This window comes from Leuciscus leuciscus (assembly GCF_965113295.1).
Source record: "Leuciscus leuciscus genome assembly, chromosome: 20".
NCBI lineage: Eukaryota > Metazoa > Chordata > Actinopteri > Cypriniformes > Leuciscidae > Leuciscus > Leuciscus leuciscus.
Window position 1 is genome coordinate 15,782,317 of NC_138744.1, and position 16,327 is coordinate 15,798,643.

General features: G+C 37.3%; 3 protein-coding genes across 7 annotated transcripts in view; 1 reads left to right on the top strand and 2 right to left on the bottom strand.

Annotated features, from left to right (window-relative positions):
• Window positions 1–3,656, top strand: part of kcnn4 (potassium intermediate/small conductance calcium-activated channel, subfamily N, member 4) — a 25,467-nt gene extending 21,811 nt beyond the window's left edge. The window contains exons 8-9 of one of the 2 annotated variants that reach the window (XM_082149514.1): window positions 90–256; window positions 2,221–3,656. In XM_082149514.1, coding sequence (XP_082005640.1) covers window positions 90–256; window positions 2,221–2,224 — 171 coding nt within the window. In that variant the 3' untranslated portion in view covers window positions 2,225–3,656. Of the gene's footprint in view, window positions 1–33; window positions 257–2,220 lie in introns of those variants that run through there. The other variant, XM_082149515.1, reaches the window with a different exon arrangement.
• On the bottom strand, window positions 2,417–8,512 carry LOC309483609 (uncharacterized protein). 4 transcript variants are annotated; one of them, XM_082149509.1, is made up of 3 exons: window positions 8,168–8,512; window positions 7,604–7,725; window positions 2,417–6,558 (listed from the first exon to the last, which is right to left on the bottom strand). In XM_082149509.1, exons 2-3 carry the CDS (start codon window positions 7,691–7,693, stop codon window positions 4,189–4,191), a joined length of 2,460 nt encoding a protein of 819 aa, XP_082005635.1. In that variant the 5' UTR covers window positions 7,694–7,725; window positions 8,168–8,512; the 3' UTR covers window positions 2,417–4,188. The 4 variants fall into 4 exon arrangements, with proteins under 4 accessions (XP_082005635.1, XP_082005637.1, XP_082005636.1 ...); XM_082149511.1 differs by having other exon boundaries at window positions 8,152–8,512; XM_082149510.1 differs by having other exon boundaries at window positions 8,081–8,512.
• Window positions 8,513–8,652: 140 nt separating this feature from the next.
• Window positions 8,653–15,681, bottom strand: smg9 (SMG9 nonsense mediated mRNA decay factor). Its single transcript, XM_082149513.1, has 13 exons — window positions 15,240–15,681; window positions 14,761–14,841; window positions 14,429–14,657; window positions 12,647–12,744; window positions 12,414–12,526; window positions 12,209–12,320; window positions 12,020–12,115; window positions 11,679–11,764; window positions 10,989–11,095; window positions 10,752–10,859; window positions 10,523–10,648; window positions 9,392–9,533; window positions 8,653–9,241 (listed from the first exon to the last, which is right to left on the bottom strand). The coding sequence occupies exons 1-13, from the start codon at window positions 15,381–15,383 to the stop codon at window positions 9,163–9,165; spliced, it is 1,521 nt and encodes a 506-aa protein (XP_082005639.1). The 5' UTR covers window positions 15,384–15,681; the 3' UTR covers window positions 8,653–9,162.
• Window positions 15,682–16,327: the final 646 nt, after the last annotated feature.

Genomic DNA, 16,327 nt, shown 5'->3' on the forward strand with positions numbered 1-16,327 from the left:
TTATACCTATGTGCTTACACTCGTGAAATACAGCTGTAGCAAATCTAAGAAAAGGATATTGTCTGGAAATGGACTTTGTCCTCAAACAGATGCAGATGATCATGTGTGATCTGAGTGCAAACTGGAACAGCTCATATCATGAGCTTGAACAGCGAATCATCTCCATGGAGCAGAAGCTAGACGAGCTGGGACGCTCCTTCCAAAGCACCTCTGAGCTGCTCACACAGGCGCTACATCGCCGTAGACTGGACCACAGGTACACTGTACAAACATTTTTTCCCCCAAGTTGTTTACGAACAGATTATTAGAGTACGTTTTACAAGAAAAACTATTTCAATCTTTCTGCTTCAAAATTATGTTTACAATTCAGTGTGTTGCTTACCATTTCTTTGTAATTATCTGTGAAATTTACTCGCAATTTCAATTACAGAAACGCACTGCAATTACTCACAACACAACTAAATATAGAAACGTGCTGCAAATACTCACAACACAACTAAATACAGAAGCATGCTGCAAATACAACACAACTAAATACAGAAACGCGTTGCAAATACAACACAACTAAATACAGAAGCATGCTGCAAATACTCACAACACATCTAAATACAGAAACAAGCTGCGAATACTCACAACACAACTAAATACAGAAACGCACTGCGAATACAACACAACTAAATACAGAAACGCGCTGCGAATACAACACAACTAAATACAGAAGCATGCTGCAAATACTCACAACACATCTAAATACAAAAGCATGCTGCAAATACTCACAACACAACTAAATACAGAAGCATGCTGCAAATACTCACAACACAACTAAATACAGAAGCATGCTGCAAATACTCACAACACATCTAAATACAGAAGCATGCTGCAAATACTCACAACACAACTAAATACAGAAGCATGCTGCAAATACTCACAACACATCTAAATACAAAAGCATGCTGCAAATACTCACAACACATCTAAATACAAAAGCATGCTGCAAATACTCACAACACAACTAAATACAGAAGCATGCTGCAAATACTCACAACACAACTAAATACAGAAGCATGCTGCAAATACTCACAACACAACTAAATACAGAAGCATGCTGCAAATACTCACAACACATCTAAATACAAAAGCATGCTGCAAATACTCACAACACATCTAAATACAGAAGCATGCTGCAAATACTCACAACACATCTTAATACAGAAACGCTGCGAATAGTCACAACACAACTAAATACAGAAACGCACTGCGAATACAACACAACTAAATACAGAAGCATGCTGCAAATACTCACAACACAACTAAATACAGAAATGCGCTGCAAATAGCACAAAGCTTAATGCGATTCAACTGAAGAAAACACATGCAAATAGAAAAAAACACCAGCCAATTAAGATAACATCTTCATCAGTTTGACAACACATGCGCTACAAATACTCACAACGCATCCAAATAAGAAACACGCTGCAATACTCACCAAATACAGAAACGTGCTGCAAATACTCACAACGCAACTAAATACAGAAACATGCTGCAAATACTCATTACACAACCAAATACAGAAACGCGCTGCAAATACTCACAACGCAACTAAATACAGAAACGCACTGCAAATACTAACAACACAACTAAATACAGAAACATACTGCAAATACTCATTACACAACCAAATACAGAAACGCGCTGCAAATACTCACAACGCAACTAAATACAGAAACGCACTGCAAATACTAACAACACAACTAAATACAGAAACATGCTGCAAATACTCATTACACAACAAAATACAGAAACGCGCTGCAAATACTCACAACGCAACTAAATACAGAAACGCACTGCAAATACTCACAACGAGTGACGAACCTGGCCGTGACATTTTTATTGTTCAATGTCTACTCGTCACTATGTCACACTCGTCGATGACCTGAAAGGTGAGGTTTTTTTGTGTTTATTTTTAAATCCTGATTGTATGTGCATTGTAAGTATTTGCAGCGTGTTTCTGTATTTAGTTGAATTGTGAGTATTTGTTGTGCGTCTCTGTATTTTGTTGTGTTGCAGTATTTGCAGCACATGTGTTGGTTTTCTTTATTTGCTGGTGTTTTTCCATTTGCATGTGTTTTCTTCAGTTGCAACATGTTGAGCTCTCTTGGCCACCGTATGTAGCTTATCCTTAACAAGTACGGAGTAAAGTCTGGCTTTGTTTCTACACAGGTGAGCTGTGACATCTCTTTTGGAAGACTATCCTCTGAGTGTTCTTCAATCAAACCACTTGAACCGAAGGAGGATTAACAACCACCGCAGACATCTTGTTTTATTTAGAACACAAGTTCTGCTATGCGTATTTATGAACATTTCCTCAATTCTACAAACATGAACTTGAGAAAAGACCATTTTTTGTTACTTTAAACTTTTGACCTTTGATTTAGAGTTTCAGCTCATAATTGATACAAAAACTAAGAGATGGAAATTCTGGTGTTACATGAAGAAACAAATTCAGATTTCTTGTAAAACAATAGCACAGGTCTCAGATTGATTTATATCAGTGTGAAAGGCACAGAAAGGATGTGAATTCTTCTATTATTATTCTTTTTCCAAACTGTCAGTCTCTCTATATATTGACAGTTTGGTCTATCTAGGTGATACTGGGGAAGTTCACCTGAAGCTCAGATGTTTATCTAAAAATTTGGAAGTATGAATCAAGCAGAGTAGCTTGATTATAATTTGATGTCTCTAATTTGATACACTCTTTTCCAGTTACATTTAAATGTGCATACAACCTGGGAATGACACATTGATGAAGGTCTCCGTATCTTAAGCCAGTTATAGTTAGGTGCCAAGGATAAGCCAGACTTCCTCACTGACTGTTGCCCTTGTACACTGTTATTTTGAAACAACCCTCATTTAGGCAGAACCACCTGCACCCACACACATAAAAAATCTGGGAATGACTTGAATTTCCATCAGCCCTTTACCTGACAGGGCATCTGTTGAATGATGGTATGTGGCGGCTCTAATTACACCATGAAAAGGTTTTGTACATTATGGTCTTCAGAATATTGGTGTAACGGAAAAATCTTTACAGCTTGAGCCTGTTCATTAAGAAAGAGGCTGCCAGTCCTCTCTGATAACTCCTCCTGGTGGACAAAAGTGTGTGCTGCAAATTTGGCCATCATTCCAATGAAGACCATGCTTGTCCTTTATTGTTTAGGATAAATCATTTTCAGAACAGACTGAATACCTAGATGTATATGCAGCATAGTGACTACATGAGGGCAATGGGAATAAAAAGAGAGGTAAGATCTGTTTTATGTATTTCTTTTCCAAAAAACAGGAACTTCATCTTAGTTGTACTGTCTTCAACCATTTGAAACTGCTGATATGATGAAAGCATATGAATGGCACCTGACTCATTATTTGACCAATCATTAACCGTTGCTGCTTTTATTATGTTTGTTTGTTAAAAACAAACATAGAGAAGCAAACCAGAACATTTTTATTGCCTTAGATTCAAGATAAGTTGATCAGGAATTAAGTTTTGCATGTTGTATTGTGAAATCGACATAAAAAATGCCAGGAGAAAACGACTGAAACAACGTTTACAGCATTATTTTTGCACATTTTAATAAAGCCATCTCATGTTAACACAACTTTGTGTTTTCCCAACTATATTATGATGAGTAAGCCTAAAACACACAGCAAGAGATTCATTTCTCTGTGTATTTATGTACAGTTTTATTACAAATGGGTTAGAATCAATCATTGACAAATGACACAAAAACCCTATAAAAATGAAAAAACAAAACGTGTTGTGTTTCTTTGGTCATTAATAAATGAGAGCTTGCTTAAAATTCTCTCAATTAGTGAGCATTCTTTTAGTAGTTGCATCCACTCAACTTATGAAAGAAATCTATATACGCTGATTTACCAAATCTACCAAATTATACCAATGTTCACATTACATTACATGACACATAAATCTTATCATTGGGGCTAAAGTGTCACTATTTACCATATTATGGATTTGGCCGTCAAAGTCTTCAGTCTAAAAAACAACAAAAAAATCTGATCCACCACCGTTTCTAACATAATAATGCAAACATTGTACAAAAATCATTTAGGGCCAAAAAAAAAGTGCGCATTTGATTTGCAAAACAGACGAGTTTTAGTCTTACTTGTGTCTCATTTACAAACAATTCCAAGAGAGACAGAATGTGAGGTTTTTCTAGTGCGTTTCGAAAGTTTCGAGTTTTTAAGCATATGCCACAACAGTGCAGACGGCCTTGCAAACAACTGTCCACAGCTACAGTCGAAAGCCGCCTTGCATTTCTTTTTCGCTTGCTTGCATTTTTTATGCTTCCGTTTGTGCCAGGTTAATTTATGCGCCCCTTCGAACGTATTTCCACACCGTGCGCAAACAAATCGGACCGACTCCGCATGCTGGACCTGGTGCCTCAGCAAATGCAGCTGTTGCTGGAACGACCTTCCGCACTGACATCTGTACAACCTTGATCCGCGGTGTAAGTAGCGATGACGCACCCTCAGCGATGGTTGTCTCGATACGGCACCGCAGTGACGGCAGGGGAAGATGGTCTTGGAGCGCCAGCTCTCCTCGCGTCGCTTCTGAAGAGCCAAATGCCTGCTTTGATTCATAAACATGGCCACTACTTTTAACGGAGCCTGAACCTGGGCAGGAGGAACCTGAGGATGGTTGTTCCCGGTAAGAGCACTCACCAGGGTGGGAAAGGTGACTGAGGTCATCGGTAGAACATTTACAGGTAGAGGTCTAATATTAGCCACTGATGTTTGTCTCAGAACAGGTTTGTTGGATGACACAAAAGTGGGTCCAGAGACGTTCACAGTGGGTGAGAAGGATACGATGACTGAAGTTGGAAGAGGTGGATTGGAAAGGGCAGGGATACGAAGAGTCATCCTGGCCGGATTTGTCAGCAAGGGACGCACTACCGAAGGTGTATGGATGGGAAATTTCGGGCGAGCAACACAAGAACTTGGAAGGAAATTGGGCCTAACAAGAGTTTGTGGCATAGCCACAACTTGTGGAACCAAATTGGTCACCTTAGCAGTGCCCAGGGGAGTTGTTTGAAGCAGGTGTTGCAGCGTCAGAACTTCGGTTGATCCCAATGTGGCCACCGCAGGTGGAGGATCAGGTGCCGTTGAAACTTTGTTCGCTGTCTGAGTTATTTTGATAACTTTAATGGTATTCTGATTGGCATACAAAGTAGGGGCAGATGGTCTTCCTTGACCGCTGATATTAGATAAAGGCACTGTGGGTAAATGGGATACCGAGGTGGCCGGCAAGTTCGTTTCTCCTGTAGGTCTTTTCCTACAGATGTGATTTTTGAAATTCTCCTGTCTAGGGAAAACATTGTGGCAGAACGCACAGATATACCCAGCTGCTGGGTGTTTTGCAATCATGTGCTTCATCAGCAACTCTTCAGTCTCACATGCCACACTGCACAGACAACAAGGAAACATCAGCTTGTTCCTGCAATCATCCATGTGCTTCTTCAAATTAGCGAATTTGCCGTAGCAGCAAAAGGGAGAGTCAGACTGAAACCCAAATTTCTCTGCAATGTTGATTGACTCTAGATTTATATTTGCAGATCTTTTCCTGTTGGGCACCTGTTGCTTCCCTCTCTTTGTCTTTCGGTGACGCCTGTGGGAGACGCATTTTGAGTTAATGTCGTCGGAATCTGAGCTGAGGTCCTCGTCTGGGTTGTACGCTGTGTCACCAGGGGGTAGTGAATCAGGGTTTGCCTCGTCATCGGTGTCAGTACCTTCTTGATCTTCTGCCAGGCAAATTTCCTCCTCTGCAGCCACCTCGTTAACTACAGTTCCTCCAAGCCCATCCTCATTGTCATTCTCTTCTTTCACCCTAAAACTAAGATGATCTGGCTCTGATTGGTTCAAGGGGAATGAGGAAAAGCTGAAGGTATCAACTGGTTCATCTTTAATAAGAGGCAATCTTTCAGTTTCTGTTTTGATGCGTGAGCCTTGATTTGTGGAGTTTGTATCATTGTCAATGCGTTTCTGGATGTCACTGCAAGTGTCATTCGTAGCTGCTTGTTCTGAGACACAATATGAATGATCACTCAAGATCATTCTTTTCAAATCAATGCAGCTTATGGTCTCTTTGATGCTAATTTCTTCTTTCTCTTCCATTTTAACCACAGCTTTTACCTCCATTGCGGCTTTCCGGTGCTTTCCCATATGTCCGTTTAGATGCCATGTGCAACTAAAGACTGATCCGCAGATTTCACACAGGAGACTGTGCTTTGGGTGGGCATTTTTTAAGTGTAACGCCAGCGAAATTACACGTCCAAACTTTGCTCGGCACAGGTGACAATGCACCTCAACTGTGTGTGTCTTAAAGTGCTCTATCATGTTACCCAGGAATGGGATGCTGTCTCCACAAACACAGCACACAGAGCTTTCCTCACTTGCAACTGCCAGTGGTGCTTTGTAGTCGTCCTCATCACTGGAGTCGTCTGAGAAGCCGTTATATGTAGAGATGATGGTTTTGTAATACTCCTAAAAACAAAGAAAACAATTCAGTGAAAAAACTAGTAGTTTCTGCATTGTGCATTTAATAAAAGAGCAGAAAAAAGGGTGGACAGGGTCTCATGCTTTCACTTCAGCACAAGTTGTTTGGATGGCCTGGAGATGGAGTGAGTGAAACATCAAAAATACAGAAAAATATTAAGGTTTGCTTGCATTTATAATTTAAAATATGTTTTCTATTTTAAGATATATTTTAAAATTTAATTTATTCTTGTGATGGCAAATCTGAATTTTTAGCATCATCACTCCAGTCTTCAGTGTCACATGATCCTTCAGAAATCATTCTAACATGCTGATTTGGTGCTCAAGAAAAATGTCTTATTATCATCAACGTTGAAAACAGTTGTAAGGCTTAATAACAGCGCTACCTTTTTAAGTCTTCTTTGATGAATCTTTTTAAAAGTTTAAAGGAACGGCATTTATTTGAAATATAAATCTTTTGTTAACAATATAAAAGTATTTTTCGTTTACTTAAAGCAAAGTTTCTGAATAAAAGTATTAATTAAAAAAAATAATCTTACTGACCCCAAATTTTTGAACGGTATATAGCCTACTGTATATATCAGCAACAACATTTGTATTTCTTGTCAACTAATTTTCCTAGTGAAAACGATACTTATGTAACAGAATAGACCGGTTTTCATGATCTAAACATTTAGCTTAAGGGCACAATGGCACTAAGGCACTAAGTGCAAGACTGGTACTACAGCAACTATCTTTTTGACTATGCATTCCACCAGAAGTTTTAGAACAGATCCCTAAAGTAATACTTATGCCATACCACTACCAAAGGAACCGATCCAAAAACTGCTTCAGAACAAGCCGCGTAAATGTCAGGCCTATTTCTCATGCTTTATTGCTCATGTGCGTGACTGCGATGGTCAACAGATGGAAAGCATCTAATTCGGAACGTTTCTGCCCCAATCCAGAATGTGTTTATTTCACAGTAAATTCACTGAAAGACACGAGTCTTGAGATGTTTTCACGTGTAAGGGGAATTATTTGCACGACTTACAGACTGTTGAGAGCAAGTGTCACCACCTTGCTGCAAAGGTATTTTGGCACCAGTAACACGCTCCACCTCCTCACATGGTAAGATTTCCATGCCAACTCTTATGCAGCTAACGTTACTTTATGCTGAAAAAGGAAGAAAACATATAAGTAACCAGCACACAAAAAGGTCTAACATTATTACAATCTACATATTACACATAAACCTGCATTGACGTGCCTTACAGTATCTCAGCGACCTACAATACAATACAACTTTTCCTTCAATATAAAATCAGTTTGAATCTTGTTCCAGGAACTTTTGAGGGTGTGGTCTGTGTTTATGCACTTATAGGTTTTTATTTATTTTTCTGTCAGCTCATGACTATGACTTTATGTCAGGTACAGCGGATAACACACTTTATTAAATAATTGATAACATCTCTTATCCTGTATAAGCAAACAGACATTTAAAAGAACAAGATGTAAGTTAGTGGCAGACCTTTCATTGTAGTATATTTCTCACATATTTTATAGTATGCAAAATGAGTTGAAAACGGGAGTCTTTCTTACCAACGCGTATACTTACAATATAACGATTTCATTAATAATTTTCGTGTTTTGGTTCTAGCTCCTCCCCCAGACAATGTACGCACGCGCGAGTCCGTCTCCTAAATTCGTCCGGACAAGAAGTCTATGTATTGCGCATGCGCAAAAAAATTCCATATTGATTTTTTCTTTTCAGATAGCTTCCTGATTACAGGTGTATTTTATACATGCATATATGTACTGATGTTATGTTGCTAAAACATTTAATAAACAAACAATACATGTATTAAAACAAACAATATTCACAAACCATAAACCATTTGTCCTATATATTGTAAATATCATACACAGGATTGTATACAGTATTGATTGAATGTTATCTTGTAATTATGATAGCTTTGAGTAATAATATATGATAATAAACAATTAATGATGGTTTAGCAATTTTCAACAAAAAAAAAATACCAGGTGCAAATGGAATATTGATTGATGACTGATCAAATTAAATTTAACTACCTAGAAATAAAAGATGAAACAAATAACATTTTTATTTTCGATCTCATGAAACATTTATAAAGAAAAATCAAGCTGCAATTGCATCTAAGTTACAAGTTTTTTGTTCAAACACAGATTTCTGAAAAGTGTGCTGTATCATACTGTTTTATTTACATCAACTGAATAAAATATAAAAAAAAGAAAAATCACAAGCCTCTTCACATATTTACTACAAAAATGTTAACATCACTGAATCTTTGCACGTCATCTCTTGCAATAACAATAAGTTTAGCACATGACTGAATGGTCCAGGTCAGGCACCTGCTAGTTTGTGTAAAATAAACAACTCAGAATGCAACTCCTCCCAAACTGCAAAGCACTCCACTGTTGTGATCCAGGCCTCACAGAAGACGCTGGTTAAACCTCATTCAGTGCCACTGCACTTCTTTTCTCCGAGAACTGCCTCCTGTCTGAAATCATCTGAGAAGAGGCCCAGTTCTCTTTAACAATGAACTCACAGGTTTCTTGACACCACCATGACTATGACAGCAGCCGGCTATACTCAGAGAGTGCAGATGACTTCTTAACTCCATCCCAAATTCTAGCAGCATAGTGAAACCTGTAAAAACACATGCAGCCATCCAGTGTCTTGATATGAATTCAAATGTGTACATGCATAAATGGAAATACTATTGTTTGATATTTTCTTAATTGAAATATTTCATTCAAAATTAGAATAGAGGTCCAAAAGGAAGAACAGAAGCATTACCAGTTTTTCTCAGTGAGGATTGTGTGTGAGAGCTGACTGCGGGACATAGCCAGGATCTGACTGCGGAATTTAGAAACCAGTGAAGAAAAGCTGGGATGACCTCTGTAACCAGGCAGCAGAGAGAAAAGAGGGGGGCCTGAACCTGGTGCACAAAATATACAGACCAAATGCAACTGAAGTTAGCAGGTTCATCAAGGACAATGGAGAATCATGCTTGCTATAAATGAAAATATCTATCTATTATAGTGTTCATGAGAAAGATAGAGAACTGTTGTGTCATTTTAAAGGCCTACTTGCATGAGATCTCTGACAATACGAGCTATATATACAGTATAGTACACTGGTTAGTTATAGGAACTAGCCATCAGGGCAGTCTCCCAAGATCTAAAAGTTCCCATAGGGCCATTTTCCTGGTAGCATTCGCACAGCCAGTAGGAACTCTGAAGTGACGTAAACCGGCCGACAGTGACGTCATTTAAGTGTGGCATTCAACAACGCCAACAACTCCGTAGCGGTTGAGAAGTGCCTGGACTTCGACGTCAGTCCATCTATCGCTGTTTTCCATGTTCGTGGGGTTAGTTTGTGGAGTAAGTACTGTATGTTTACACTACTTTTTAAAAATGGTGGGTACCGGTGTCTCGTATGGCATGTGTTCAGCTGTCCTATTATGCTGGGTTAGACCCTACTCTGAAGAAGGAGCTAATTTAGTCCCCCCAAAAAGAGTTTCTTTTACTAAAATTATTACCAAAAAAAAGTGTGTACTTCCGCTACTAGTTATTAGGAACTATAAAAAACATTTATCGAGTGTGAAAGTTTCATAAGTAACGAAACATCTAATTTATTATTTTCTGTGATATAAAAATTGCATTATATTTTTAAATAAAAATGTTAAATGTTAAAAATAAATATAAATGTTATCAAAAACAAAGCAATGAACAGCAGTATTTAGCACTAAAAAATGTATTTAACTAAAAAGACAAAAATAACAAAATTACAGAAAATGCCTCTTGACTTCCGGAAACACTTTTGGTTATGACACACAAAATGATTTCTTTGGGCTTGTTCCTTGAAATGATGCTACAATTCTGATATTTAGCTTAACATTTAGCTAAACAACAAATCTTTTCTGACCTGCTCTTGTCAAAGCATCTTCCCCATCATTCTCCATCATAGGTAAGAGGAAAAGATTGACTTCTGCTTCCAAGTAATCTCGACTCAGTCCAGGGAATATGTTACAATCCAGCATGGATAATGTGCCTTCAACAGGAAGCAAAAAAAAAAAGGGTCAATCAGCCAAACACCAAATCACCAATCACGTGGTGTTAATGAATGTGTTTACTGTCACGTAAAGGGAACTGACCTTTATATTTTAAGTGGGAATGGGCCATAAGCTTGTCAACTGCCATATGCATCTTCTTCAGATTTCTTGGACAGAACTCCTCCCTCCTCGCTTTGTTCTGCAAGAAAACTATGAAAATAGAAAGAAAAGATATGCGTTAAACCTAAATCTGAGCATTTGCCAGCAGCTTCACATATTACAAATGTTAAAATACAATTTATTATAGCCCATATAACAGAACATTTATAGTTTTCTTACCTATGTGGGGGTAATACTCAGAGCCATCATCTGCCCCTGAGGAGCCGGTGCTGTCATGACTGGCAGATGGAGTCGAGGGTTTCAGCATCTCAGCAGTCTGCAGAAACCTGGTTACAGACACGGCTGTTAGTTTTATGCAACATAGAGTCTCCAGGAGATGGAGTGATGACGCCAATATTTAATGTATGGGGATGAATAGGAGGTCATGATGACAGACAAAGGCCAGAGGGAAAATCTGGCCAGGATGCCGGGGTAACACCCTTATTCTTTGTGTGTGTCTGTGCGTGTGCGTGTGTGTGTATATTATATATATATATATGCATACTACTGTTCAAGAATTTAGTATTTAAAGTATTAAAAATGTAGAACACATTAAATGGACCAAAAGTGACAGTAAAGAAATGTATAGTTACAATTTCTATTTAAAATAAATGCTGTTTTTTGAAGTTTCTATTAATCAAAGAATCGTTAAAAATGTCCATTTTAAAATATATTCAAATTTAAGTTATTTTAAATTGTAATAATGAAAAATATTACTGTTTTTAGTGTTTTAAATGCCTTAAGAGACTCAAAAAACATTTTGAACAGTAGTGTATATACAGTACATAGTTATGAAACTAATTGTTCAAATTTTGTTCAATTATTTCCATGTCATTGTAATTGAAGCATACGTGCAATGAAGTAGCGTACCTATATAAGTTGATATCAGTGAACCAGTCCTGAATCACAATCACAACATGACATACGGTAAAGAGGAAGGCCGTGATCTGCAGAGACTAAACCAAACAGTTGGAAATGGGGAAAAGAAAAAGGGAGAATTTCAGTTTACAATTTTTTTGTAAAGTAGTACTATTTGCATATTGCAACATGGTACATGACATATAATCTATAGAATACTATTTGTAAAAGTCTGACATCATTAATAATATTAAAACATGGCATACTGTAGAAATTATTAATATATATTTTTAATAATGTATACAATTATTTGTAAAATGGTACATGACATATAGTGTCCTTCAACAACTCACCTGCATCTCCACATACGTGTGTGGGAGGTTGTATTCAGGCGGAAGCTTGCGGTCATTGTTAATGAGATGATCCAAAATAGAAGGGCTCAAAATTGGCTGAAGATGACAAAAAGCATTATTTTATCAAGTAGCTGCCTGCATTCTGAATACACCACTGTTCTGTGTGTGTGTGTGTGACTCTAGTCTGACCTGCGTGTCCAGAAAGATGACCCTCTCCTGAGTGATGTAGAAATCGATTCCACTGCTCTGGTTCCCAGCTCTCTCCTTGATCTCCTGCGTCTGAGCTCTGAATACATACGCCCTGTTTAACAGAGAATCAATGGGTGAAACCCAATAACAATGAAGTGGAATACAAGGCGAATAAATTGGTAAGAAACACAGAATCATGACTAACCTCTGGTCCTCCTCAGGGCTGTTTGCAGACAGGAGAGACATGATTGTGGACTTGCCTGTGCCTTGTAGCCCAATGACTCCAACTACTAACATATCCGTCTGATCTCGCAGATACTGAGATACACAGTAAACACACATTCAGCATACATTCACCCGACTATTATGCACTTGCATAGCGCACAAGATACAAAACACAACATTATTAATTTATTAACAGAATAAACATTCCCTTGCCTCCATAGCGCTGTCACACCAATTCATTTGGTCATCCACCAGCTTAATGCTGTGCTTCATCTTCTCAGGGGGGAGGAGCTTAGTCTGGCCAATCACAGCTGAAAATCACATGGTGAAAGATGATTAGTTTATCCCAGAAAACAGACTAAAACAGACACATAATAACAGTTTAAAGCTTACATGTGTAAATATCTGCGTTGAAACCACCACTGCTATTATAAAGATGAGTTAAAGTCCCCATGAAATCAAAAACGACAATTCTTCGTTTTTATGGAATATTGCAGTATTTATTATGATTTATCTGATCTCATCTAAGTAACAGGTTGTCCCACTCTTGTGGCAAAATAATTCCATCAAAAATAAGAGGTCACCCAAAGCTATAAATCTACTGGAACAGTGTTTTTCTGATATTTTCCAGACTAATGCAAAGGCCTATTGATTTAGAAGCCTTGATGGCGGGTCTAGGAATTGTAGACTCTAATACAGCTAAAAACAGTGCAGAACATAGTATATTTCATTCGTCAATCTACTAGCACGAATATTATTATATTATTATTAAAAATAATTTTTATTATAAAAAATTATTAAAGAAAAATAATTATTAAAAAAGATTATATAAAAAAAAAAAAAAACCTTTCCCTTTGAAACATCACTTATCAGGCTTATGCTACTCTGAATAATACCTGAACTTCGTATTTTGAGCACTTCTTGCGTTGTTGTTGCTTTTGCCTCTTTATGATGACTCGCTGAATTTTTGTCCTAATTTGTAAGTCGCTTTGGATAAAGGCGTCTGCTAAATGACTAAATGTAAATGTAATGTAAATGTATTATTATTAAACTGTAAACAGAAAGCTGCACATACACACTTAAATCTGATTAGGGGGATGCAATGAAGCATTTGGAGCTAGAGAAAATTTGATTCTCTTTGAAAAATAAGTTTATTTTCTTCACGGATACACAGGATATATATCACATAACCTGTATTATCTGATCTCAAATAATACCAACCAGAGATGGAGACTGATGTTCAAATGATTGAGCCTGCAATGTAAAATGCCTTCAGATAGACTTTGGAATAAGCTGGTCAAGCATATGTAAATTCAGCCGTTTATGTTGAACAAGCTCTTGAAAATGCATAATTGTAATATTGAACAACTTAAAAAATCTTCAAAAAAGTCTATAAGAGACACTGAAAGTTGATATTTATGGCACTTTAAAAAGGCAGGTCTATATATTTTTTTCCTTCCACCCCTTTTATGTTATTGTTGGATGTTGTGGGAGTAATTCTGTGGTTGATGTGTGAATGAGTATGTGTAGGTTTTGATGTACTGTGTGGTTTTGCTATGTTTAACAAAAATCCAATAAATAAATTTTTTTTTAAAGAAGAAGATGATTAGTCAATTTTGATTTCGTGGTGACTTTTAAGGCCCCGATATACTTCAAGCGAAATTGACGTCAATTTGAACAAAATCAGGCCAAAAGTTTTTTTGGTATCTATAAAGTGGTAACATCACATTGCTATGATCAGATGCTTTCTTAACTACTGTTTTCTCATCGCTGTCATTTTTGTTGTTTATTTTGTTATTGAAAGGAAAGCACATATTAACAAAACATTGATTTAAACGCACTCTCAGCAGTGTGGGCGGCGTCGGGATGTTCACTAACATTATATCACTGCTCACGTGTTTCAACCTTCTTTTTCCCCCAAAGTGAAGAACGAAAAACAACTTTGCCGAGAGTATATCGGGGCCTTAAGGAGAGAAACGTGAAAAAACTACTGACGATCCACAGCTCCACCGGACGCAGCTGAGCCCATGCCTCTGTTCTGGATCTGATACACAGGTTGAGTTGGCCGCTGACCTTCCCTCTCCAGTTTGACAGTTCCTGCACCTGAGGCTGAAGGAGGCACATCAGGAGCGTTCCCAGGTTTCCCCCCTTCATCTCTGGTCTTAATGAGCATGATCGGCTTTTCCAAAGACGCGGCTCCACTCGCTGGAGCACTTGGTTTGGACTGAAACCGAACCAAGACAATATTATACATCAGTAGTTCTATATATAGAACTATTCACTCATATTGTTTGCTTGTGTAGGATAAACATAAATTATATTTATACACTTATTCGCTCTCCTGGAGGTTTAGCAAGAATAATGGGGGTCTTCTGTAGAAGAGGTCCTGTAGCTTCCTCACTCCCATCCTGAGAGTACATGATAATAATATCATACAAATCAACATTCCAGCAAGTTTTTAAAAACGCAAAGGAGAGCTAGGGGAACAATGGAAAAATATTAATAAATGTATAAAAATAAACAAAGAATAAAAAATAAGATTAAAATAAAATAATAGTTTTCAATAAAATAAACAAGCATTTAATTATTTAAATCAATATTAAAAACAGATTAAAGTATAGAACAAAATATACAAATACAAAATATTTAAATAATACATCTAAAAATACATTATTATAGTGAGTAGGAAAAAAACAATCTACATTTTTCACATTTATAATATTAATTATACATTTATAATATGTTTAACTCATCATTCAAAAATCATGTTTAGGTAGACAGCTGCTGTTTTGGCACATAATCTCACCCTGCGCTCACGGGGAACATAGTCTCGATCCCGACTGGGGCCGGAGAGGTTTTGTCCAGGCGGTCCTGGGTCTCGGTCTCGCCGTCGCCTCCTCCTCCTCCCCTGTCCGTACATACCGGGCTGACTGTGACCGGACTCAGACATGCTTGCTTGCTTGCTTGCTAGATACTATTATTGAGTGCTGGACTTCTCACTATTAGGACTATTCTTGCAAAGCTTAATGTTCAACTCGAGTATTTGCCATTCTAACTTTTATAACGTTAGTGTTTAATGAGGCAGGGCATTACATATCAAAACATAATAACTAATAGCTCACAAATTCGGACTGTCGGCAGCCATTTCTTACTAAGGAATGACTAATGGCTCATTTATATTTCTTCTACAATATTGTAGTATTTAAAATGAAGATGTCAGCGTCCACAAGTACCAGACTGTTGCCGGTACGAACCTGAAAATAGGCCGATGAGGAAACGCAATGTCGGCTTTTGGTTCCGATCATTTGGTTCATAAAATCGCATGGGCAGTCAAACTATAAAAAATAGGATTGTATAGCCTAATATAAATATTACATATTTATATAAAATTGTATTCATTAATTTGTTTGTTTGATTGCCCAGCAAAGCTCTATTTGACTGTTTGACTGACACAAAATAATATTTTTTTTTACACATTCATGATTCAAACTTGCAATTTTAAGATTCAACGGCCATTTTATTTTTTACAGAAATAAAGATTAAATGAAAATTGCGACAATAGAAAGAATTCAGTCTCATCATCAGTCACACATGTCGTTGTGCACACACGCATCATCAGTCATCATCAGCCACGCGTGTCGTTGTGCACACACGCATCATTACAAACATTTGTTTTAAAAAGGTCAGCGTCACAGAAAAATGCAAAAATAAGGAAAAACTAAACATGTCATGTAAAAATGTCATTTGAATTCTTCTAAAAATGCGTAGTTGTAGGATAGGACAAGCTATCTGTGATAAATGTATGATGACACATTTCATGTATTTTTGAAATACATCCAATTTATTTAAAAAATGTCTCACTTCATATTAAGTGTCTTTGACTATGTACTAGTA